Source organism: Pseudophryne corroboree, chromosome 6, assembly GCF_028390025.1.
Source record: "Pseudophryne corroboree isolate aPseCor3 chromosome 6, aPseCor3.hap2, whole genome shotgun sequence".
In the NCBI taxonomy this organism is placed as follows: Eukaryota; Metazoa; Chordata; class Amphibia; order Anura; family Myobatrachidae; genus Pseudophryne; species Pseudophryne corroboree.
In genome coordinates, this window is record NC_086449.1 from 62,558,414 (window position 1) to 62,584,664 (window position 26,251).

At 45.8% G+C, this 26,251-nt stretch overlaps 1 protein-coding gene across 1 annotated transcript in view; it reads left to right on the plus strand.

The window, feature by feature from the left end:
- The window catches only part of LOC134936140 (A.superbus venom factor 1-like), a 251,373-nt gene that overhangs the window by 87,691 nt on the left and 137,431 nt on the right, over positions 1-26,251 (plus strand). The window contains exons 11-18 of the mRNA XM_063931057.1: positions 4,312-4,458; positions 7,046-7,249; positions 7,778-7,969; positions 8,562-8,723; positions 10,121-10,250; positions 10,493-10,567; positions 11,894-12,091; positions 13,822-13,933. Coding sequence (XP_063787127.1) covers positions 4,312-4,458; positions 7,046-7,249; positions 7,778-7,969; positions 8,562-8,723; positions 10,121-10,250; positions 10,493-10,567; positions 11,894-12,091; positions 13,822-13,933 — 1,220 coding nt within the window. The remainder of the gene's footprint in view (positions 1-4,311; positions 4,459-7,045; positions 7,250-7,777; positions 7,970-8,561; positions 8,724-10,120; positions 10,251-10,492; positions 10,568-11,893; positions 12,092-13,821; positions 13,934-26,251) is intronic.

A 26,251-nucleotide genomic window follows, 5' to 3' on the forward strand; every position in this document is an offset into this window, starting at 1 on the left:
CAGCTTAAATCATAGAATTTGGGGGCAATTTTGATCCTATAGTATTATTAACCTTAATAACCATAATTTCCACTAATTTCCAGTCTATTCTAAACACCTCACACCTCACAATATTATTTTTAGTCCTAAAATTTGCACCGAGGTGGCTGGATGACTAAGCTAAGCGACCCAAGTGACCGGCACAGATACCTGGCCCATCTAGGAGTGGCGCTGCAGTGGCAGACAGGATAGCACTTATAAAAAACATGATGCAAAGATAAATAAATAAAAAAAAGAGGTGCAAGATGGAATTGTCCTTGGGCCCTCCCACCCACCCTTATGTTGTATAAACAGGACATGCACACTTTAACAAACCCATCATTTCAGCAACAAGGTCTGCCACACGACTGTGGCTGAAATGACTGGTGGGTTTGGGCTCCCACCAAAAAAAGAAGCAATCTCTCCTTTCTCAAACTGGCTCTACAGAGGCAAGATGTCCACCTCATCATCATCCTCCAATTCCTCACCCCTTTCACTGTGTACATCGCCCCTCCTGACAGAGTATTAATTCGTCCCCACTGGAATCCGCCATTCCAGGTCACTGTGTACTTTCTGGAGGCAATTGCTGGTGAATGTCTCCACGGAGGAATTGATTATAATTAATTTTGATAAACATCATCTTATCCACATTTTGTGGAAGTAGCCTCGTACACCGATCGCTGACAAGGTGACCCGCTGCACTAAACACTCTTTCGGAGTACACACTGGAGGGGGAGCAACTTAGGTAAAATAAAGCCAGTTTGTGCAAGGGCCTCCAAGTTGCCTCTTTTTCCTGCCAGTATACGTACGGACTGTCTGACGTGCCTACTTGGATGCTGTCACTCATATAATCCTCCACCATTCTTTCAATGGTGGCAGAATCATATGCAGTGACAGTAGACGACATGTCAGTAATCGTTGGCAGGTCCTTCAGTCCGGACCAGATGTCAGTTTTCACTCCTGACTGCCCTACATTACCACCAGCGGGTGGTTTTGGAAATCTGATCCTTTTCCTGGCAGCTGCAGTGGCATGAGAAAATGAAGGAGGAGCTGTTGACTGGTCACGTTCCGCTTGACTTGACAAGTGTCTCACCAGCAGGTCTTTGAACATGTGCAGACTTGTGTTTGCCAGAAAGAGAGATACAATGTAGGCTTTAAACCTAGGCTTGAGCATGGTGGCCAAAATGTAGTGCTCTGATTTCAACAGATTAACCATCTGTGAATCCTGGTTAAGTGAATTAAGGGCTCCACCCACAAGACCCACATGCCTAGCGGAATCGATCCATTTTAGCTCCTCCTTCAATCTCTCCAGCTGCTTCTGCAAAAGCCTGATGAGGGGAAATGACCTGACTGAGGCTGGCAGTGTCTGAACTGACTTCACGTGTGGCAAGTTCAAAGGGTTGCAGAACCTTGCACAATGTTGAAATCATTCTCCACTGCGCTTGAGTCAGGTGCATTCCTTCTCCTTTGCCCCTATCGTAGGCAAATGTATAGGCTTGAATGGCCCTTTGCTGCTCCTCCATCCTCTGAAGCATATAGAGGGTTGAATTCCACCTCGTTACCACTTCTTGCTACAGATGATGGCGGGGCAGGTTCAGGAGTGTTTTCTGGTGCTCCAGTCTTTGGCACACAGTGGCTGAATGCCTGCAATTCTTTGGGCCACCGACAGCATCTCTTGCACGCTCCTGTCTTTTTTTTTTAATTCTGTACCACCAAATTCAATGTATGTGCAAAACATGGGACGTGCTGACATTTGCCCACATGTAATGCACGCACAATATTGGTGGCGTTGTCCGATGTCTCAAATCCCCATGAGAGTCCAATTGGGGTAAGCCAATCTGCGATGATGTTCCTCAGTTTCCGTAAGAGGTTGTCAGCTGTGTGCCTCTTATAGAAAGCGGTGATACAAAGCGTAGCCTGTCTAGGAACGGGTTGGCAGCCTGCCTACTGTACTGTACTACTATAATTATATACTGGTGGTCCCCACAATGCAGCACACTGAGCACAGATATTTACAGCACACTGAGCACAGATATGGAGCTTTTCAGGCAGAGAACGTAGATATTTGCAGCACACTGAGCACAGATATTTGCAGCACACTGAGCACAGATAAGGAGCTTTTCAGGCAGAGAACGTAGCTACATCCTCTCCGTTTAATCTCCATTGCACAAGTGAAAATGGCGTCGACGTGCGCCTCTTTATATAGAATACGAATCTCGCGAGAATCCGACAGCGGGATGATGACGTTCGGCCTCTTTCGGGTTAACCAAGCAAGGCGGGAAGATCCGAGGCTGCCTCGGACCCGTGTAAAATAGGTGAAGTTCGGGGGGATTCTGATCTCGACGAACCGAACCCGCTCATCTCTAGTTATTTATATTATATGTAAACAGTTAGACACTCCCCACTACTATTTATGAGGCATCAGCTCTTCCTCTCAAAAAAGAACAGAGATGGTAATTTCCCTGAATGAATAAAATTGGTAAAAAAAGGCATGAGGGATATATAGCGACCACTAGTGTCTACAATAAGGTAGTATACCAAATTGATAAAAATAATTACAGTTTATTAACAAAGTATATTACATTAGACACATGTAAAAAAATGGGACAATAAATACAAACACAGCTGAGCTAAAGTACTTAAGATATGAGTAAAAACTATAATAAAACTATTAAAAAAGGTTATTCCTTATCTGGATATGAGGTCAATACAGGTCTACCAATGCATTTCGTCAAACAGACTTCATCAAGGGGTGAATTCTAATGTGATATACTTTGCTAATAAACTATAATTATTTTTAGCAATTTGGTATACTACCTTATTGTAGACTCCAGTGGTCACTATATATCCCTCATCCCTTTTTTCCCCCTATATATATATATATATATATATATATATACTCACCTATTTCCAGTGTAGATCGGTCCTCTTCAGCCCATGTAGGCATCCACAGGGTTAAAAAATAAAAAAAATGCATCAACTCAATCCACCGGACCCCTTTTCCACAGATGATGGGTCCTCTTGTGACTTCTATTACTTAGAGACCCATATCAGCCAATCAGGGACAACCACCTCATAGTGCTCTCCTGACTGGCTGTGTGCTCCCTGCCTGTCAGTCAAGCAGAGCGCATAGGCTATAATGGGGAAAAAATCCGATTGTAGTCTATGGGTGGGAACCTGCGGTCTTCCACAGACTGCAAGGTTAATTGAGGTCACCCAGAAAAGTGACCTCAATTATCCTTGGTAAACCGCAGGTTCCCACCATAGATGACAATGGAGATTTTTTTCCCCATTATAGCCTATGCGCTCTGCTTGTCTGACTGGTTGTTAAAATACAGGGAACCTCTAGACAATTTTTTCACTATGTTTTAGCAACCAGGACTGGCTCAAAGAGTCCGGGCTGGTTATGCTTTTGGGGGGAACCTACACTTCTTTTTTTTTCTTTATTATTTTTACTATTTTTTTACTTTTACAGACAGATACATGCATGGATCTAACTGATCTGTGCATGCTTCCATCAAACTCGCTAGCCAGAAGCTGGTCTATTTATTGGTGATATTTTGGTAATGTTTCAGGAGTGATTTGTAAACTCGCACCCTATTACATTGGCCAACTTGTATGTCTGCAATGGCAAAACATCTGTATGCAAGTTTGGGATTGCAGGAAAAATATGATTTTGAATGTTCCCGCAAAATGTGGTAGTTTAGCACTAAGGGGGTAATTCCAAGTTGATCACAGCAGGATTTTTGTTAGCAAGGCAAAACCATGTGCACTGCAGGGGAGGCAGATATAACATGTGCAAAGAGAGTTAGATTTGGGTGGGGTGTGTTCAATCTACTATCTAAATTGCAGTGTAAAAATAAAGCAGCCAGTATTTACCTTGCACAGAAACAAAATAACCCACCCAAATCTAACTCTCTCAGCACATGTTATATCTGCCTCCCCTGCAGTGCACATGGTTTTGCCCAATTGCTATCAAAAATCCTGCTGCGATCAACTTGGAATTACCCCCTTATTAAAACTCACACATTTGTGCAAACTCGCACTCCATTACATCCCGCCGTGATCTGAGAATTATAAATAAATGATGTTGTGCCTCATTTTGGTTTCCAAATTTTGGGGGCACAGCTGAGCACAAAAATCCAATACTTGGATAGCCAAAATTTGGTTATGTTGGTATCAGAGAATCCAGACCTACTCCCCACTATTTAATGATGTAATTAAGAAATTGCCACATCACGCGGTGAATCTGTCCTGCAATGCATCTTTTCATGTTAATTTTTTATCTCCCAGGTGTTTGTCACAAACCCAGATGGTTCTCCAGCAGACAGAATCCCTGTAATAGCTGAACCAGGAAAAGTGGTGGGTAACACTGGGCCTGAGGGATTGGTCCGGCTGACTCTAAACCCAGCATCAACCATCAGCGTTCTGCCAGTAACTGTGAGTGGCCTCTACATTGACACATCTATGTAAATATAACAGTATTGATACTGATTTGTGAGGTGGTGGAACTCCCCCCCACTCCCCCCGGCGCCCAAGCAATAAAGGTATTGCGTGCGCCATGGACGCGAGCCCCCAAAAGGGGCGTGGTATAAAAAAGAAAGGCGCGTGGTCACACAATAGTAATAATGCCCACAGTAGTAGCACCCCTAATACATATAATGGCAACAGTAGTAGCACCCCGTAATACACATAATCCCGACAGTAGTAGCACCCCGTAAAACACAATGCCCACAGCAGTAGCACCCCTTTTACAATGGCCACAGTAGTAGTGCTCCTTATGCAATGTCCACTGTACTGGTAGTGCCCCTTATATAGAGCCCATAGTAGTGGTGCCCTTTATGCAATGCCCCCAGTAGTAGTGCCCCTTATGTCCCCAGGAGTGATGCCCCTTATGAAGTGCCCCCTTTACAATGCCCTCATTAGTAGTGCCCCATTAGTAATGCCCTTAATGGTAATGCCCCTGTGTAGTAGTACCCCCAGTAGTAATGTTACCTGTAGTAATGCCCCCAGTCGTTTAGCCCCCGGTGGTAATGCCCCTGCAGTTATGACCCCAGTAGTTTACCCCCACTTTAGTTTAGCCTCCCAGTGGTAATGCCTCCATTAGTTTAGCCCCTGCAGCTATGCCCCCAGTAGTTTAGCCCCCAGTAGTTTAGCCCCATGTAGTTTGTCCCAAGTAGTAATGCCCCCAGTAGTTTAGCTCCTGTAGTTATGCCCCCAGTAGTAATGCCCCCCTTAGTTTGCCCCCTGTAGTTTAGCTCCTCTATAGTTTAGCCCCAAGTATTAATGCCCCCAGTAGTTTATTCCCTGTAGTTATGCCCCCAGTAGAAATGTGCCCATGTAGTTATGCCCCCAGTAGTAATGCACCCCTGTAGTAGTTTGCCCCAGTAGTTTTCCCCCAGTAGTTAGCCCCTGTAGTTTAGCCCCATTTAGTTTGCCCCTAGCAGTTCGCCCCAAGTAGTAATGTCCCCAGTAGTTTAGCCCCCAGTAGTAATACCCCCCTGTAGTTTGCTCCATTGTAGTTTAGCCCCCCTGTAGTTTAGACCGAAGTAGTAATACCCCCAGTAGTTTAGCCCCTGTAGTTATGCCCCCAGTACTTTGACCCCAAATAGTAATGCCCCTGTAGTTATGCCCCCAGTAGTAATGCGCCCCTGTAGTTTGCCCCCAGTAGCTTGCCCCCTTGTAGTTTGCCCCAGTTGCTTACCCCTTGTAGTTAGCCCCCTTGTAGTTTTCCCCCAGTATCTTGCCCCCTTATAGTTTGCACCCCAGTAGCTTACCCCTTGTAGTTTGCCCCCTTGTAGTTTGCGCCTAGTGGTTAGCCCCCTGTAGCTTGCCCCCAGAAGTTTGCCCCCCTGTAGCTTGCCCCCAGTACATGTGCTGCTAATACACTCACACATATGTTTAAAAAACAAAAACCATGCTTACCAAGCCCTGCTACCGCGTCCGACTGTAGCAGTCCTTCTGCCTTCCGTCTCCAAGTGGAACTGACGGAACGCAGTTCCACCCCATTTAGGCCCACTAACCTCTGGATGGTACTCATAATATTGGCCTTTTACTTACCTACATCTTACACATAGTATTCCCACTAAAAAATTTTCAATTTGTTATATTTTTTGTTCCCCTCATCTACCGTCTAAGGGAGAAAGATAACTACCGTATATACTTGAGTATAAGCTGACTTTTCAGCACTTTTTTAATGCTGGAAAAGCCCCCTCGGCTTATACTCAAGTCAGTGCCTGTGAAGGAGGGACACGGAGCGCACAGCGCGCGCCTCTCCTGTGTCCCTCCTGCGTCTCTGGCGGCAGCGGCGGGTCTATTAAATGAAGTACCCATTCGCGAGCTCTGATTGGCTCACGAACCGGAACTTCATTTAACAGACCCGCCACCGGAAACGCATTAGGGACACAGGAGAGGCGCGCGCTGTGCCCTGCGTGTCCCTCCTTCACAAAACAGCGGGGGATTGGGGAGGGTAAGTTGTACCTGGCACTGGGGGGAGCATATTTGGCACTTGGGGGAGCATATGTGGCACTGAGGGGGCATATCTGGCAGTATGAGGGCATATATGGCACTGTGGGGGAATATCTGGCAGTATGAGGGCATATCTGGCACTGTGGGGGAATATCTGGCAGTATGAGGGGATATCTGGCACTGTGGGGGCATATCTGGCAGTGTGAGAGCATATCTGGCACTGTGGGGGCATATCTGGCAGTGTGAGGGCATTTCTGGCACTGTGGGGGCATATCTGGCAGTGTGAGGGCATATCTGGCACTGTGGGGTCATATCTGGCAGTATGAGGGCTGTGTACGGCTAGAGCTGCATTTCCCAACCTAGGCTTATACTCGAGTCAATAAGTTTATCCAGGTTTTTGTGGTAAAATTAGGTGCCTCGGCTTAAATTCAGGTCGATTTATACTCAAGTATATACGGGTATATTTTAACAAAATAACCTTCACAATTCTGATTTTATCTCTCTGTCATATCTGTCTTCTCTATTAATAAGCTATTTATCTTTTATCCTCTACTTATAGGTAAAAACAGACCATCGTGATTTGCAAACCACCCAACAGGCATCTGCGAAAACAACCATCACAGCGTACAAATCGAACGGAAATTATCTGCACATCGGTGTCACCGCAGCAGAGGTCAAACCTGGGGACAATCTTCAAATAAACTTCAATATCCGTAATTCTAACGGGGTTATTCAGAACCAGATCCAACATTTCATCTACCTGGTAATCACAGTATTAGTAATTTAATAGAAGAGTCAACCCCATAATAAGTCTATTAATCTGGCCTAGGTTTACATTTACAATAGCAGGCCTATGAATGGACTTTAGGGTTCTATTCATGAAGCAGTGAAAAGAGTGGAAAAGTGAGCCAGTGGAGAAATTGCCCATGGCAACCAATCATCTGCTCTGTATAATTTTATAGTATGCAAATTATAAATGTTACTTCAATTCTGATTGGTTCTTCTCCACTAGCTCACTTATCCAGAGTTTTCACTGCTTCATGAATAGACGCCATAATTTCCAGTGTGGCAGTGACATCTCTGAATTTTCTATTACCATATAGTGTTCAAGTCATTGCTGATACCCTTTGGTGTACTAGGGGTAAACCGGATTTGCATTTCTTGTTTATAATAACCCCTCCCTTTCATGTACCTGAAGGGTATCACTAGACTGATTGAGCAGCTACCATTTAAATTGCACACTGTAGTCTATTGTCTACACCCTCTCATTCCACATTTTCTCCCTCTTTAGATCATGAACAAGGGCAGGATTCTGAAGGCAGAGAGGCAGCCTCGGCTGGCAGGTCAGCACGTGGTGACCTTATCACTCCCTATCACTGAGCAATTCCTACCATCTTTCCGTATCATAGCATATTACATTGTGGGAAATGAGATTGTGTCCGACTCAGTCTGGGTGGATGTCACAGACTCTTGTATGGGAACGGTGAGCAACTTTTTATATGTGGAAATTAGTACACTCTCCATATCTATAAATGTCCTGTGAATAGTAGGAGTGTCTGCCGTCACTCTAAATTCAACATTGTCATACTGTATTGTAACATAACTCAGACCCCTAGTTACCCATAATAGCACCAAATTCAGACAAACTGTGCTGTGGTGCAAGGAAGGGGTCAACTCTATATCTGTCTCATGTTTTTAAATTTGCCCCCCATTGGAGTTTGCTAAGATTAAATGTGCACAACATAGCTGAAACTCCTCGTACCTCTACCTGAGGCTGGCAGTGCCTGTGTCATGGAGCATAAACATCTCAGTAGATTGTATAAGGTATAGTCATGTTTATGTTTTTTTATCAACATTGTTTTTTTTTAAATTAAATGTATTTGATATAAAAGTTACTGTGTGCTATATAGGGAGACTGTTCCATCTTCTATCACACAATGACATGTACTGTACATCAACAAGTCATTGTCATCTAATAGTCTTACATACAGGAGAAGGTTACTGTATATACTGTGTCTACAACTGCAGTGCATCCGGCTCGTTTTCTAAAACACTGTCATTATATTATTGCACAGTTGGAAGTGAGCGGTAACACGGCCCGAGATAACGGCATACAGAGTCCATCAACTCGCATGGAGCTGAATCTGAGAGCAGATCACAAGTCCAGTGTGGCACTGGTGGCCGTGGATAAAGGTGTCTTTGTGCTGAATAGCAAGTATAAGATCTCCCAGAGTAAGGTGAGGAGACCACTGAGAAAGAGGATCCTCACCATCACCTACACTCATGCTTCTAAGAATGAGGATGAGGTTCTGCTGTAGAGCAAAGGCGCTAGAATCAGCAGACATATCTGTAGAGTGAATGAATACGACTGACATACATCAGCTCCAACTGCCTCAGTTTACCTGCCAATCAGAATCAACTCTGCATCTCTCCATGGCTGGTGCAAGCTCGGGGGTGACCTAGTCAGCAGTCCTTTCCCCTTCCTGCTTTGTACCCCACCCCCAATGTTTCATACCATAAGAGGTGGGGAGTGGTCCTCCTTTGCTTGTCAGACTTTGGAGTATGGTGCTTAGCTGTGACATAATATCCAGATGCCATACTTTCAGTGTATCACTGACACTGAGGGGCAGAAGCCAACAGGAGCTTCATGTGGTGGGGCCGTGATGTTATTAAGATGAGTGTATCAGTCATATAATTCTTTTGGTGCCTCCTTACCACAGGCACCCAAGCTGACTGACCAAATGTGCCTAATAGTAGCACAAAAACTGCTCCTTCCCTGTGTCAGTCATCTCTCAGCTACTCCGCCATTCCTACTCATAGCAAGAACCAGACCCACTAAACCGTATATGAGTAGGGGACCTGTGTGCAGTCTCCATCTGGGCCCCTTACTCTCTAGCAGGCAGAGGCAGTGGCAGTGACAGTGTCTCTGAGCAGAAGGTGGTATGCAGGTCAACGGAAAAATGGCACAGTGGCCATCTTCCCAGCGATATTACCTACTTTGCAAATGCAAAATGGCCTCTGCATCATTTTCTCAGAGACCTCTGCACCACCTAGTGCTCAGAGTCAGTGTCACTGCCATGAGACTAGGGTGAGGTACACTATTATAAGTATTGAAAAAATGGATGCACGGTGTGCGGTGTGGGCTCCTCGTTATAGCTAAGCCACTGCCTGGTTCCTCTTTGGCACCATAATATCATAATGCCATATGAAGCATATAATTACAGCCTGAAACACTACCCAGCACTTCTTTCCCAATCAGGGACAACCAATCAGCTGTGATGGGTCATTAGTGCATATTCTAAGCCCAATACTTTCCAGCTGCATTCAGGGCAAATAAGTTATTCTTTCTCCCTGTCAGCATCTCCTACACAAGTCCAGCCACCATCTGCTGTATCATTGTTATGTCAGAAGCCACAGCCTGAACAACACTAGTTTTATCTATAATCTGACACCTGTGGGATTTCCAGCTACACCAGATCATGGTATTTCCTACATTAGAAAGTTACTGGATAAGATCAGTGTTTTTTTTTTTAAATATAAGTAGTGACAGATAAGGTCACTTACTGATGAATATGGTAATACCAGGCCCAGGCTTGCAGCACTGAGGTCACGTATCTATGCCTTGCATTGTTAGGTGTGGAACTTGGTGGAGAAATCCGACATTGGCTGCACAGCTGGAAGTGGTGCCAATAACATGGGGGTGTTTTATGATGCCGGACTGGCCTTGCAATCAAGTATACAGCTAACGACCAAGGACAGATCAGGTGACCAATGGGCTCCATTACTGCTCAGTAGTAGGAGATGTCTTACTGTCATATATATCAATAAGTGAAAATAGAGTGCATTCACTGTGATGAGCCTGACATCTAATTGGCTGCTGCTTGACACATAGTTAACTAAAAGGCAACTTTAAATGCTATATTCATTTTACACCAGAAGCTAGAGATTTTCTTATTGACAGCTCATTTTACCCCATTTCTAAGTTTGTGGATTTGTTTTGTTTCAGATGCACAATGCACAGTGCGTGCAGCCCGGAAGCGGCGCTTCTCAGTGCAGCTGATTGAGCAGAAAGCAACATATGGTGAGACAGTGGGTAGCCGGCCGTCATGTTTCTTCATTTGTTTTAGTTTTTATTTTGCTTCCCTTGTATTTACAGAAGACAGGTTGAAGCTTGGCTCTGTTCATTTACCTTCAATAACAGTATGGACGTTCATAGGTTGCACTTGTTGGACATTTACATTACATTTGTATGATGTGCAGTGGGGAGTGACCGCGCTGAATGCCCTCCCCCTTCCCACGGGGCCGGCACCTGCCTGTGCAACAACCAGTATTTTTCAAATTTCTTTAGGGGACCACGACCACACCTCCCCATTTTGGCCACACCCCCAGTGCCCGGGCCAATCCCCTCTCTCGTTGGACGGGGTTTGGCCCGGGAACTGGCAGGATAAAGGCATACAGTTATAGTGGCACTCTGGTCTCATGAACATGCAGTAACTCTGCTGGGTTAGGTCCTGGTAGTGCAAGATTTCACTGTTCGCTTCTCAGAGCAGCTGCGCCTGCGGAATACATACGATTTACTGGTGGGCGGGATGTCAGCTGTCCATATTCTGACAGCTGCATCCTGCCCGCCATAATACCAGCAGCGGGGCGAGCGCAAAGAGTCACTACAGAATCTATTCCTATTCTATGGATGTCGTGGACACCCACAAGTGGGAATAGTCATGTTTTACTGGATTCCTGCTGGCGGTCGGTATCCTGACTGCTGGGATCCTGACCGCCAAATTAAATGGATCCCGCATCTGCACTGTGACAAATTGAATTGCTTCCTAGCACTGCGGACCTAATTCAGCGTGGATCGCAATTGTAGACTTGCTCACAGCGGCTTTGCAAATGCAATCAATAGCAATGCAAATTCAGGAGGAGGTGCATACACATCTTCTTGCTGAATTTGTGATCGCAATGATGTGGATGCATCGCAGTCTGTGATCAAACATCGTGACCATTGGTCGCGGTATTCATCAGTGACGGTAAGATGAGTAAGCCTCAGCTTATTCAGGATTGCCGTTGCAGGGCGGCTTGAAGGCCAAGGATACTGCATCTTGCGACGCAGTTCTTGACCATGCCACTCCTGGAAAATGGGGCAACATGCCCCTGTTACCAGCAACACCGGCCGTCCCCTCCCCTTCCCAGTACGCCTCTGCCTGTCAATCAGGCAGGCATTCACAATCCTGTGCTGCAATCACAGGACCCAGTCTGCACATGCAAATAAGCCATCCAACCTGGATTAGGCCCTACATTGGATACCTATATAATGGAGTCATTAGGGTCATATTTGATGAATATGCCCCAAAGTGTGTACGCTGCTAGGTATTGTGTATGATTCTCATTGCAACCTTGTGTTTTTCAGCTTCCAAGTATAAAGATGCTGCAAGGAGATGCTGCACCGATGGCATGGTGGTGAACCCGATGGGTCACAGCTGTGAGAAACGGGCACGGCATATCTTAGATGGGAAGGAGTGTGTAGATGCTTTCCTGGACTGCTGCCGCTATTTTGAGAAGATAAGGGCAGCTGACAAAGACAAAGAAGTGGATCCTTTTCTACGAAGTGAGAAGTAGTTACACTTTGGAATCTGGGATGTTCATAGTGGGACATAAGAGCTTAGACCATAAGACCATAGCAAGAGTTGTCACACTATAAAAAGGACAGAGAACTTGTGGCCTTATTTAGACCTGATCATACCTCTGAAAATTTGCAGAGGTCTGCAATCGGATAGTCACCGCCCAGACAAAATGAAAATCCGCCCTGTGTAAGTCTGCATATGAAAAGCTTTGCAAACACAGGTAATCTGCAAATCCGTTTGCAACTCACTCACCATCGATTGATTTTTCCAGTCTGTGCGTAGCCCAGGACCTACACCTACAGTCTGAAAGAAACAGGTGATTGGGTCTGGAGCTGACGTCACACACCATCCCTAAAAACAGTTGGGAACGTCTGCATTTTTCCTGACACTCCAAGAAAATGGGTAGTTACCACCCCCAAACATCTGCTTTCTGTCAATCAATCTGTGGACACCTAGCGATCATAAAAGACGTAGGATTTTTTCACAGTTTGGCCTCGTGTCTACTGTGGCTGCTGACCATGCCCCCAGTCCCACTGCCTCCCTTTTCAATGCTGCTCTGCTATTCACTAAGCAGAGCAGCGAGTGACAGGAGTCTCCCAACTGCCATCCCCCCCCGCCCACCCAATACGCAGGACACTGTGGCCTGCGGGAGGGATAGCAGGACAGTCCCAAAAAAAAGGTACTGTCCCGCGAAAAACGTGACAGTTGGGAGGTATGAATGTATAACAGTTGCCACAACCAGGCACCAGTTAAAGGGCTCACGTTCCCTTCACAGTGAAAAGCGCCATTTTTCAGCATATCAATTTGCTTGCAGTCATTACGGCTGATTTGCCTGCTGCTACAATAGCTTTAGCGCATTTTACCATAGCTGCATCTATGACTTTGTGCTGCTAGAAGAAGCCCTTCCTCTGGTGTACAACCCTGCATCTGAATGTGCAAGGGCAGGATTGCTGCACACTTTCAGCAGCTACAGTTGCATCCATCCAACTTTGTACGTCATTAGGCACAATCATTGGAAGCACCATTGATATTTGCACCATCCTCCATGCTCGGTGCAGAATGTCCATCAGGGTATGGCCTCCAGTGTAAATGATTGGTGATGATGATGATGATGATGATGATACATATGAGCTTGGAATAATTTCAGCAGCATGCCCATAACACTCTCCAGGCTCCATCAGTACTGCATTGATCTGTGTACACATCTTAGAACCCGTGTGCAATGCAACCTTTTAAGGATTTTTGCACATCCACAGAAGCAAAAGCTTGCACATTAATGTGAGCATCAGCATTGCGTCTGGCTCAAAACCAGGCTCTATGCCTCCAATTTCAGTGGTATCAATAGCACCCAGTAAATTGAGAGAATGATACTTTGGTTCAGCTACCCAAAAAATACTTTATCCATTGTGTATAGATGACCAGGACCATATCATGCCCTGTTGAAAACCTTATACGTGACTTTGAAAGTTTTGTTGGCAGATGTCTTACGCACCTGCAAATTCCATCAATAGGTTTCTCGGGAAGAACTTCGAGAATGTGCCCCTATGATCAGACCTTATTTTCAGGACTTTCTAGTCTCACAAGATACAAGGCTCATATACTGTATATAATTTATTAGCTTTTTATGTAAAGTCTCTTATTTTAGGTTTGTTGCTTTTCTGCACACAAATCCTGTTTATTCTCAACTTAAGACAAGTCATGTTTTCTGCTGCAGGTAATGAGGACAACGAATACCTGGACAGTAGTGATATTCATTCCAGATCAGATTTTCCTGAGTCTTGGTTATGGAAAATAGAACAAATGAACGAACCACCTGATAGGAATGGGTAAGTCCTAATTTATATTTATCAATTTCTAACTGTTAATTCCTAAGAGTCCTAGGGGTCTATTTATTACATTGGGATCAGCCAAAGCTTCTGCGTAAATGGCAGTTTTCGAGACTGGATTTGTTGTGGGGGAAACAGTGCACTGAGCTACCTGTCTGTCGGTATTTATTTAATACAAAAACCGGAATACAAAAGATTTTTTTCTTTTTTTATTCTTCAATGATACCCATTGACTAATGAAAAATTTTTTTGGCTTATCAATTAAACAAAAACCCGGCGGTGCTCCCTTGAGTTGTGGAAAACAAATCAGCTGATATACAAGAAGGAAAGACAACTCCTTTTTATGGGGCACTCTTATTCTTAATCTAAAACTTTTATTGAAATCGGACTCACAATGACATACAACATAAAACATTTATTACATAAATATCTTGTGGTATAGCTGGCTAGGCCTCCTAGCTTAACTCTATCTGTTATGTTTCCAGTTATTGGATATAACTATCCCCTATTGGTAATTTGATATTCCCTTAATATCACAAATGACACATCACCATACACCTATTCATAGTACATAATGTGATAATGGTTCAAGGTCAATAGATGGTATGTGTCCATTATGTGACTGAACTTAGAAAGAAAGGGGAAAGGGGAAGAAAAGGGTCAGAAGGAAGGTAGGGAGGAACAGGTGACTAGATGCCTGGTTTCTGCTTTTGGAGATCTGCTTTAAAAGCATCGAATCTCCAATGAGAGAACCAACTGGAGCATATGCACCACTCCCAAGACCTGCATCTGCTGTCAACTTCACCTGCCCAATCTAGGGCAAAGTTGATGAGAGTGCAGGGGAGAGGTCCCTAGCCAGTATTTAATACCTGTAATGCTGACTGCTTGCAGGCCCTTGATAAGTGACAAACATAATTTTTTACTTGTAATATCACCTTGTTGTTTATAGTCACAGTGAATTGTATCACAAATTGTGAAAAACCACTCAAAAGAAAGAGAAACAAAATTGCTTTCGTAACAAAACCATTAAAAATAATAGTTTCTAAGAAATACAGCTTTCATATGCAGTGACAACCAGGATGTCTACTGTCCCCAATCTTGTCAAATGACATCGAATTGAGGATGAGAGAGTCCTATTGGGTGTGAGTGCAATATGAAAATAGTGTGCTTCTGCTGTCGTTGTCTCAATAAATGAGTCAAGCCGATGAGAGAGCACCGAAATTAAGAAAAAAGAAAAAATAGAGGAAAATTTATTTTTGTTTCAATTAATACTGTAAATAAGGTATATTTTTATGAGTGTATTCACTGCAAATCGCAGATGTATGAGGATTAACTCAATTTCTAGCAAATTTCTCCTTCCCATATAATTAACATATAAAAATAATTATACACAGGACTGGTATTCCCAATAAGATATGGGTTAGTTAATTAGAAGTATAATTTGCGTAATATCTTAGATACAAAACATAATAATAATATCAAAGTTGTGTCCAATATAAACAAATTTGCATCATTTATTCACTGCAATCACAGATGTATAAGGATTGACGCAATGTCTAGCAAATTTCTCCTTCCCATATAATTTTACATGTAGAAATAATTATACACAGGGTTAATATTCCCAATAAAATATGGGTTAGTTAATTAGAAGCACAATTTGCGTGATACATAAGATACAAACATAGTGGTAATATCAAGGTTGTGTCCAATATAAACAGGTTTGCATTATATTTGCATTTATCACAAAGTTGCATCTTATTTGCAAAACGGCATTGTATCTATGGATGTGACCCAAACAGCACATCTACAGTGAGAAATTAACCTTACTAATTCCTCTAAAATGATTCACTTTGTACTGTTGGAAAGTTAATTCCTAAATTGAAGTGCAAATAATTGCTGATAGGAAATCAATTGAAGTAAGGAACTTTACTTATCTTTGCAAATGCTCCCTGCTGCTGTCAGCGTGCGGCTCATCATAAATCAATTGTCACAGAGTTCATATTACCGGACAGTGTGTAAACTGTTGTTAATACCGTGCGCCTCCCTTCAGGATATCCTAAGTCCAGGACGACCTCGGGATGCCTGGTCACAGTCGAGTACCTGGTTTATGAGACCGCTACGGGCAGCGCGCAGCCCGTCCTTGCCGCTGAGTCAGTGTAGAAAGGCAGCAGATGCAGTTTGGGTAACATCCACACACATGGGTTAACGATGTGTGTGGATGTTACCCAAACTGCATCTGCTGCCTTTCTACACTGACTCAGCGGCAAGGACGGGCTGCGCGCTGCCCGTAGCGGTCTCATAAACCAGGTACTCGACTGTGACCAGGCATCCCGAGGTCGTCCTGGACTTAGGATATCCTGAAGGGAGGCGCACGGTATTAACAACAGTTTACACACTGTCCGGTAATATGAACTCTGTGACAATTGATTTATGATGAGCCGCACGCTGACAGCAGCAGGGAGCATTTGCAAAGATAAGTAAAGTTCCTTACTTCAATTGATTTCCTATCAGCAATTATTTGCACTTCAATTTAGGAATTAACTTTCCAACAGTACAAAGTGAATCATTTTAGAGGAATTAGTAAGGTTAATTTCTCACTGTAGATGTGCTGTTTGGGTCACATCCATAGATACAATGCCGTTTTGCAAATAAGATGCAACTTTGTGATAAATGCAAATATAATGCAAACCTGTTTATATTGGACACAACCTTGATATTACCACTATGTTTGTATCTTATGTATCACGCAAATTGTGCTTCTAATTAACTAACCCATATTTTATTGGGAATATTAACCCTGTGTATAATTATTTCTACATGTAAAATTATATGGGAAGGAGAAATTTGCTAGACATTGCGTCAATCCTTATACATCTGTGATTGCAGTGAATAAATGATGCAAATTTGTTTATATTGGACACAACTTTGATATTATTATTATGTTTTGTATCTAAGATATTACGCAAATTATACTTCTAATTAACTAACCCATATCTTATTGGGAATACCAGTCCTGTGTATAATTATTTTTATATGTTAATTATATGGGAAGGAGAAATTTGCTAGAAATTGAGTTAATCCTCATACATCTGCGATTTGCAGTGAATACACTCATAAAAATATACCTTATTTACAGTATTAATTGAAACAAAAATAAATTTTCCTCTATTTTTTCTTTTTTCTTAATTTCGGTGCTCTCTCATCGGCTTGACTCATTTATTGAGACAACGACAGCAGAAGCACACTATTTTCATATTGCACTCACACCCAATAGGACTCTCTCATCCTCAATTCGATGTCATTTGACAAGATTGGGGACAGTAGACATCCTGGTTGTCACTGCATATGAAAGCTGTATTTCTTAGAAACTATTATTTTTAATGGTTTTGTTACGAAAGCAATTTTGTTTCTCTTTCTTTTGAGTGGTTTTTCACAATTTGTGATACAATTCACTGTGACTATAAACAACAAGGTGATATTACAAGTAAAAAATTATGTTTGTCACTTATCAAGGGCCTGCAAGCAGTCAGCATTACAGGTATTAAATACTGGCTAGGGACCTCTCCCCTGCACTCTCATCAACTTTGCCCTAGATTGGGCAGGTGAAGTTGACAGCAGATGCAGGTCTTGGGAGTGGTGCATATGCTCCAGTTGGTTCTCTCATTGGAGATTCGATGCTTTTAAAGCAGATCTCCAAAAGCAGATACCAGGCATCTAGTCACCTGTTCCTCCCTACCTTCCTTCTGACCCTTTTCTTCCCCTTTCCCCTTTCTTTCTAAGTTCAGTCACATAATGGACACATACCATCTATTGACCTTGAACCATTATCACATTATGTACTATGAATAGGTGTATGGTGATGTGTGATTTGTGATATTAAGGGAATATCAAATTACCAATAGGGGATAGTTATATCCAATAACTGGAAACATAACAGATAGAGTTAAGCTAGGAGGCCTAGCCAGCTATACCACAAGATATTTATGTAATAAATGTTTTATGTTGTATGTCATTGTGAGTCCGATTTCAATAAATGTTAAGTTTTAGATTAAGAATAAGAGTGCCCCATAAAAAGGAGTTGTCTTTCCTTCTTGTATATCAGCTAAATGGCAGTTTTCACCAGAGAATGTCTATCACAATGCTCTCTCCAATTTATGAAAGTGTTAACGCATGAGATGTCAGAGATTTCACTGGTCTTAACATATTTTACATAAACCTCTCTAAGGAAGGTGACTTTAGTCAATTTATGGATTGGCGATAAGCAAAGGGATGATGTTACTTAACATCCATATGAGACATTGGGTGGTATTCAATTCTTTTCACCCCCTTCCATATCTGTTCTGTTTCTGCTGATGGGCCTAGTATCATAATTTTAGCTCACTACCCCGCGATAACGAGGGCGCCCAACGCTATACGCAGCTAAACCTGATTATTATAGGTGTGATATGTGCAATAACGGGGATCACTTTAGAAAGGAGATTTGGCGTGATATATCATTTAAATACCCCCCATTGACTATGGGCCTGATTCTGAGTTGAGAGTAAAGAAAAAAAGAGCAAGTAATTTGCACCTGGGGAAAGCCGTGCTGCACTGCAGGTGGGGCAGATGTAACGTGCAGAGAAATTTAGATTTGGGTTGGGCGTGTCCAAACTGAAATCTAAATTACATGATTAAAATACAGTTGTCTAGCATTTGTAGGCTACATGCAAAAGCAGCTAGTATTTACCATGCACAGATATACCGGTAATATAAATGTATTTGCTTCCCTTACATTGCAACATGGTTTGTTCTGGATACAAAGTTACTTGTGTTTTTTTTTTGCTTTACTATCAGATACACACTGGTACGCCCCTGGCTGCTTCCAGTGCTCCTCTAGATTTAAAAGGCAGGGTAACTTTAAACATCAGAAAGTGGAAGGTTGCATCTAGTTATACAGATTGTACAGACAGTTAGGCTACTACTCTACACTAAATACTGTAGTGAGAAAACCACGAGATGTGGTTAAATTACCGGATGTCGGGATCCCGGCAGTTGGAATAACAACGCCGGAATTTCGACACACGTAAGAATGCCGATGCCAGAATCCTGACAGGGTCAGGAGACCTATGCCGGAATCCCGACAGCTGGTTTCCTGACCATAAGTATAGCAGGTGGGTTAGGCTGGGGGGTGGGAGGGAGCTTAGGTTTAGGCACCACCAGGGAAAGGGGGGCTAGGCTGCAGGGGAAGTTAGGGTTAAGCTGGTAGGAGGGGGATTGGGGTTAGGCACCTCTTGGGAGGGTTAGGGTTAGCCTGCAGCGGGGAGGTTAGGGTTTGGCTGCGAGGAGGCGGATTAGGTTTAGGCACTACCAGGGAAGGGGGGCTAGGCTGCAGGGTAAATTAGGGTTAAGCTGCGAGGAGGGGGATTGGGGTTCGGCACCTCTTGGGGGGGTTAGGGTTAACCTACAGTGGGGGGGGGGGGTTAGGGTTTGGCTGCGAGGAGGCGGATTAGGTTTAGGTCCCACCAGGGAAAGGGGGGGTAAAGATGCCGGGGGGGGGGGGAATAAAGTTAGGCTGCAATGAGGGAGATTAGGGTTAGGCACCACTTGGGGGTTAGGGTTAAGCTTTGAAGAGGGGGGTATAGGGTCAGGCACCACTGCAGGGAGGTTAGGTTTAGGCAATAAGGGGGAGGGTTGGGATAAGGATGTTAGGAGGGTGGGGTTAGGTTAGGATTAGACACCACCAGGGGAGAGGTTATGGTTCAACATCACCAGGGGGGTGGTTCGGTTTAGGCACTGAGGCAGAGGGTTGGGGTTAGGCTGTGGGGAGGGTGGGGTTAGGTTAGGTTTAGACACCACCATGTGGTAGGTTAGGGTTATACATCACCAGGGGGGAGGTTAGGTTTAGGCACTAAGGGGGAGGGTTGGGGTTAAGCTGTTGGGAGGGTGGGGTTTGGTTAGGTTTAGACACCATCAGTGGGGAGTTTAGGGTTAGACACCACCAGGGGGAGGTTAGGTTTAGGCACTAAGGAAGAGGGTTGAGGTTAGGCTGTGAGGAGGGTGGGGTTAGGTTAGGTTTAGACACCATCAGGGGGGAGTTTAGGGTTAGACACCACCAGGGGGGAGGTTAGGTTTAGGTATTAAGGGGGACGTTAAGGTTAGGCTGCAGGAAGGGAGGGTTAGGTTCAGGGGTAGGGGAGAGGGGATAGCATGCACACCTCACCCTTGTCAGGATTTTAAAAATCAGCATGCTGGCGTTGGTATTGCTACAGCTGGCATACACTATTCACATGAGGTCACACCTCCTGAACCCAAACCACAGTGGTGCTTCTATCAATAAATGAATGAATAAGTAAAGCAAGGCAGTGGCGTAACTACTGCCCCCGCAGTCCTCGCGGTGGCTTGGGGGCGAGGGGCTGCGGGGGCGCCACTGACTTTGCACAGATTGACATGCGGACGAGCGTCCGCATGTCAATCTGCGGTCTCCCTCCCTGCTGTAAGGACTTGGAGGGACACGGAGCGCATAGCGCGTCTCTCCTGTGTCCCTCCTGGCTCTCCCCCGGCCGGTCTAAGTGCCGTTCGTGAGCTCTGATTGGCTCACGAACCGGCACTTCCTTTATTAGACTTGCCGGGGGAGAGCCAGGAGGGACACAGGAGAGACGCGCTATGCGCTCAGTGTCCCTCCAACACAAAGGTGCGGGGGGGTGTTTTTTTTTTGGGGGGGGTGGAGAAGAGAGCAGGCACTGGGCGCATATACCTGGCACTGGGGGCATATACCTGGCACTGGGGGCATATACCTGGCACTGTGGGGAAATATCTGGCACTGGGGGCATATACCTGGCACTGGGGGCATATACCTGGCACTGGGGGCATATACCTGGCACTTTGGGGGTAGATCTGGCACTGGGGGCATATACCTGGCACTGGGGGCATATACCTGGCACTGGGGGGGAAGATCTGGCACTGGGGGCATATACCTGGCACTGGGGGCATATACCTGGCACTGTGGGGGTAGATCTGGCACTGGGGGCATATACCTGGCACTGGGGGCATATACCTGGCACTGTGGGGGCATATACCTGGCACTGGGGGCATATACCTGGCACTGGGGGCATATACCTGGCACTGTGGGGGAAGATCTGGCACTGGGGGCATATACCTGGCACTGGGGGCATATACCTGGCACTGTGGGGGAAGATCTGGCACTGGGAGCATATACCTGGCACTGGCGGCATATACCTGGAACTGTGGGGGTAGATCTGGCACTGGTGGCATATACCTGGCACTGGGGGCATATACCTGGCACTGTGGGGGAAGATCTGGCACTGGGGGCATATATCTGGCACTGTGGGGGAAGATCTGGCACTGGGGGCATATACCTGGCACTGGGGGGGTAGATCTGGCACTGGGGGCATATACCTGGCACTGGGGGCATATACCTGGCACTGTGGGGGAAGATCTGGCACTGGGGGCATATACCTGGCACTGGGGGCATATACCTGGCACTGTGGGGGAAGATCTGGCACTGGGGGCATATACCTGGCACTGGGGGCATATACCTGGCACTGTGGGGGTAGATCTGGCACTGGGGGCATATACCTGGCACTGGGGGCATATACCTGGCACTGGGGGCATATACCTGGCACTGTGGGGGAAGATATGGCACTGGGGGCATATACCTGGCACTGGGGGCATATACCTGGCACTGTGGGGGAAGATCTGGCACTGGGGGCATATACCTGGCACTGTGGGGGAATATCTGGCACTGGGGGCATATACTTGGCACTGTGGGGGAATATCTGGCACTGGGGGCATATACCTGGCACTGTGGGGGAATATTTGGCACTGAGGGGAGCAGGCACTGAGGGGGCATATGTGGCACTGTGGGGGAAGATCTGGCACTGGGGGCATGTACCTGGCACTGGGGGCATATACCTGGCACTGTGGGGGAAGATCTGGCACTGGGGGCATATACCTGGCACTGGGGGCATATACCTGGCACTGTGGGGGAAGATCTGGCACTGGGGGCATATACCTGGCACTGTGGGGGAGCAGGCACTGAGGGCATATGTGGCACTGGGAGCACGGCACTAGCAACAAGCACTACCCCCTAGCAACGAGCATGACACCCAGTGTATGAAACCCCTGGCAACGAGCATGACACCCAGTGCATGAAACCCCTGGCAACGAGCATGACACCCTGAGCATGAAAACCCCTGGCACCATGCATGGAACCAAGAGCATGAAACCCCTGGCAACGAGCAGGTAATTTAAAAGTAATTAGAAGCCTTACTGTAGAACTTAATGTGTAATGGGCATTACGGTGTGTGGCATAATGTATCACGGACAGTGCGGTGTGTGTCATAATGTGTCGGGCATTACGGTGTGTTGTATACTATATCACGGGCATTGTGGTATGTGGTATAATGTCTCAGGATCATTGTGGTGTGTGTCATACTGTGTCACAGACATTGTATGTGCTATAATGTATCAGGGGCATTGCAGTGTGTAGCATAATGTATAACGGGCATTGCGATTCCTGTCATAATGTGTCACAGGCATTACGGTGTGTGGCATAATGTGTCGGGGGCATTACAGTGTGTGCATATTGTGTCATGTGCATTGTTGTGTGTGGCATAATGTCTAAGGGCCATTGCAGTATGTGGAATATGTATACTGGGCATTACTATAAGGAGGAAAAATGACAAATAATGTAAGGGGCATGAATCAGGATTTTTTTCTTTCCTGTGGTGGCTAACGTCTGGGCGTGCAGGTTGCAAAACTGGGGTATAAGGTAGTCTTTTCCTGCAATACCACGCCCCTTTACGCGAAGCCACGCCCATTTTAACAAAGCCACACCCCCTTTTTGGCGGCGCGCACCTACGGCGCGCACATATTTATCCCTTTGCTAATGCCAATTATGGGGGGTATGGGGGGCGAAGGATTTTTTGGCTTGGGGGAGGAAAATTTCTAGTTACGCCACTGAAGCAAGGTACTCCCCTTATAACTCTGAAGAAGAAATATCTTGACTTGTAGACCAGTAGGTCTTATCATCTTTATAAGTAACTCGTCATGTATTTCCACAATCACATCCCTTGAATCAGATGATCTCCATATTCAGGTATATTCCTTCTTTTTCCTGTTTCCAAAACTGTCTTCACCATTTTCTCTCGCAGGTGTGAGCATAAAAAGAAAAAATTGCAATAGTATAGTGTGTCAGAACCTCTTATTTTAATTCTACTCGAGATGTGTTCTGTAATAATGAGGTCAATGGTGTTCAGAAATTAGTTATTACATCACCGTTCTTAAATAAGCAGAAATGAGTAAAACATTTTTTGGACGAGTTAAGAAAACGATCAGCATTAGGGGTGAGCGGGTTTGGGCCCTCATTCTGAGTTGTTCGCTCGCTAGCTGCTTTTAGCAGCAGTGCACACGCTAGACCGCCGCCCTCTGGGAGTGTATCTTAGCATAGCAGAAGTGCGAACGAAAGAGTAGCAGAATTGCTATTAAAAAGTGTCATGCCGTTTCTGAGTAGCTCCTGACCTAGTCCTATCTTGTGATCAATGCAGTCAGTTTAGTTCCTGGTTTGACGTCACAAACACGCCCTGTGTTCGGCCAGCCACTCCCCTGTTTCTCCAGCCACTCCTGCGTTTTTCCCTGGCACGCCTGCGTTTTTTAGCACACTCCCTGAAAACGCTGAGTTGCCGCCCAGAAATACCCACTTCCTGTCAATCAAACAACGAACACTCGAGTGACTGAAAAACGTCGCTCGAGCTTCTGTAAAACAACAAAGTTTTGTGTAAAATTACTTAGCACATGCGCATGCACATTTTTCACCTGATCGCTGCGCTGAGAAAACGGCAGCGAGCGAACAACTCGGAATGAGGGCCTTGGTTCTCTGAGAACTGGACCCGCCCGAACTTGGGGATCCAAGCACGAATCCGAATGCGGCTCGGTTTCTACCGCCTGACTCGGATCCGAAAACGAGACATCATCCATTTGTCGGTTCTTGTGGGTTTTGGAATCTATATAAGAAGCCGCGTGTCACCGCCATTTTCACTCCAGACTTGGAGAGTGCACACACAGTAAGGATGTGTTCCTTCTTTGTGTGCTCTGTTCTGTTAAAAAAAGCACTGGGGGGCAGGAGAGTGTTCCTTCAGTTCTGTGTGTGCTCTGTGCTGTTACAAAAAGGGAAAGGGGGCAGGACAGAGAGTGTTCCTTCTCCATGTGCTGTTAAGTGAAGGCAGGCAGGAGAGAATTATTGAGGAGCAGAGGCATACTTATCTACTCTCCCGGAAGCTGCGGGAGGCTCCCGTTTTTTGGGGTAGCCCCCCGCACCCCCGGAAGAGTGGGCAGGTCTCCCGCATCCTGCTCGCACCCTAGTGATGCGGGCAGGATGGAGAGATAACCTCCCGCATTTGCGGGTCCGTCGGGTGGAGAAGGGGTTAAAATGACGCAAATCGCATCGCTTAGTGATGTCACAGTCCGGCCCCGCTACCCCGAAGAAACCTGCAGCGTCTCCTCTCCGGGCTTCTCCCGGAGAGGAGAAATACAAAGTCGGTAAGAATGAGCAGAGGGGTTGTTGTTTAGCTGGAGGAAGGGGGGCAGGAGAGAATTATTGTGGAGCAGAGGGGTTGTTGTTTAGCTGGAGGAAGGGGGGCAGGAGAGAATTATTGTGTAGCAGAGGGGTTGTTGTTTTGCAGGAGGAAGGTGAACAGGAGAGAATTATTGTGGAGCAGAGGGGTTGTTGTTTAGCTGGAGGAAGGGGAGCAGGAGAGAATTATTGTGGAGCAGAGGGGTTGTTGTTTAGCTGGAGGAAGGGGGGCAGGAGCAGGAGAGAATTATTGTGGAGCAGAGGGGTTGTTGTTTAGCTGGAGGAAGGGGGGCAGGAGAGAATTATTGTGGAGCAGAGGGGTTGTTGTTTAGCTGGAGAAAGGGGGGCAGGAGAGAATTATTGTGTAGCAGAGGGGTTGTTGTTTAGCTGGAGGAAGGGGGGCAGGAGCAGGAGAGAATTATTGTGTAGCAGAGGGGTTGTTGTTTAGCTGGAGGAAGGGGGGCAGGAGCAGGAGAGAATTATTGTGGAGCAGAGGGGTTGTTGTTTAGCTGGAGAAAGGGGGGCAGGAGATAATTATTGTGTAGCAGAGGGGTTGTTGTTTAGCTGGAGGAAGGGGGGCAGGAGCAGGAGAGAATTATTGTGGAGCAGAGGGGTTGTTGTTTAGCTGGAGGAAGGGGGGCAGGAGAGAATTATTGTGGAGCAGAGGGGTTGTTGTTTAGCTGGAGGAAGGGGGGCAGGAGAGAATTATTGTGGAGCAGAGGGGTTGTTGTTTAGCTGAAGGAAGGGGGGCAGGAGAGAATTATTGTGTAGCAGAGGGGTTGTTGTTTAGCTAGAGGAAGGGGGGCAGGAGCAGGAGAGAATTATTGGGGAGCAGAGGTGTTGTTGTTTAGCTGGAGGAAGGGGGACAGGAGAGAATTATTGTGGAGCAGAGGGGTTGTTGTTTAGCTGGAGGAAGGGGGACAGGAGAGAATTATTGTGGAGCAGAGGGGTTGTTGTTTAGCTGGAGGAAGGGGGACAGGAGAGAATTATTGTGGAGCAGAGGGGTTGTTGTTTAGCTGGAGGAAGGGGGACAGGAGAGAATTATTGTGGAGCAGAGGGGTTGTTGTTTAGCTGGAGGAAGGGGGGCAGGAGCAGGAGAGAATTATTGTGGAGCAGAGGGGTTGTTGTTTAGCTGGAGGAAGGGGGGCAGGAGAGAATTATTGTGTAGCAGAGGGGTTGTTGTTTTGCAGGAGGAAGGTGAACAGGAGAGAATTATTGTGGAGCAGAGGGGTTGTTGTTTAGCTGGAGGAAGGGGAGCAGGAGAGAATTATTGTGGAGCAGAGGGGTTGTTGTTTAGCTGGAGGAAGGGGGGCAGGAGCAGGAGAGAATTATTGTGGAGCAGAGGGGTTGTTGTTTAGCTGGAGGAAGGGGGGCAGGAGAGAATTATTGTGGAGCAGAGGGGTTGTTGTTTAGCTGGAGAAAGGGGGGCAGGAGAGAATTATTGTGTAGCAGAGGGGTTGTTGTTTAGCTGGAGGAAGGGGGGCAGGAGCAGGAGAGAATTATTGTGTAGCAGAGGGGTTGTTGTTTAGCTGGAGGAAGGGGGGCAGGAGCAGGAGAGAATTATTGTGGAGCAGAGGGGTTGTTGTTTAGCTGGAGGAAGGGGGGCAGGAGAGAATTATTGTGGAGCAGAGGGGTTGTTGTTTAGCTGGAGGAAGGGGGGCAGGAGCAGGAGAGAATTATTGTGGAGCAGAGGGGTTGTTGTTTAGCTGGAGGAAGGGGGGCAGGAGAGAATTATTGTGGAGCAGAGG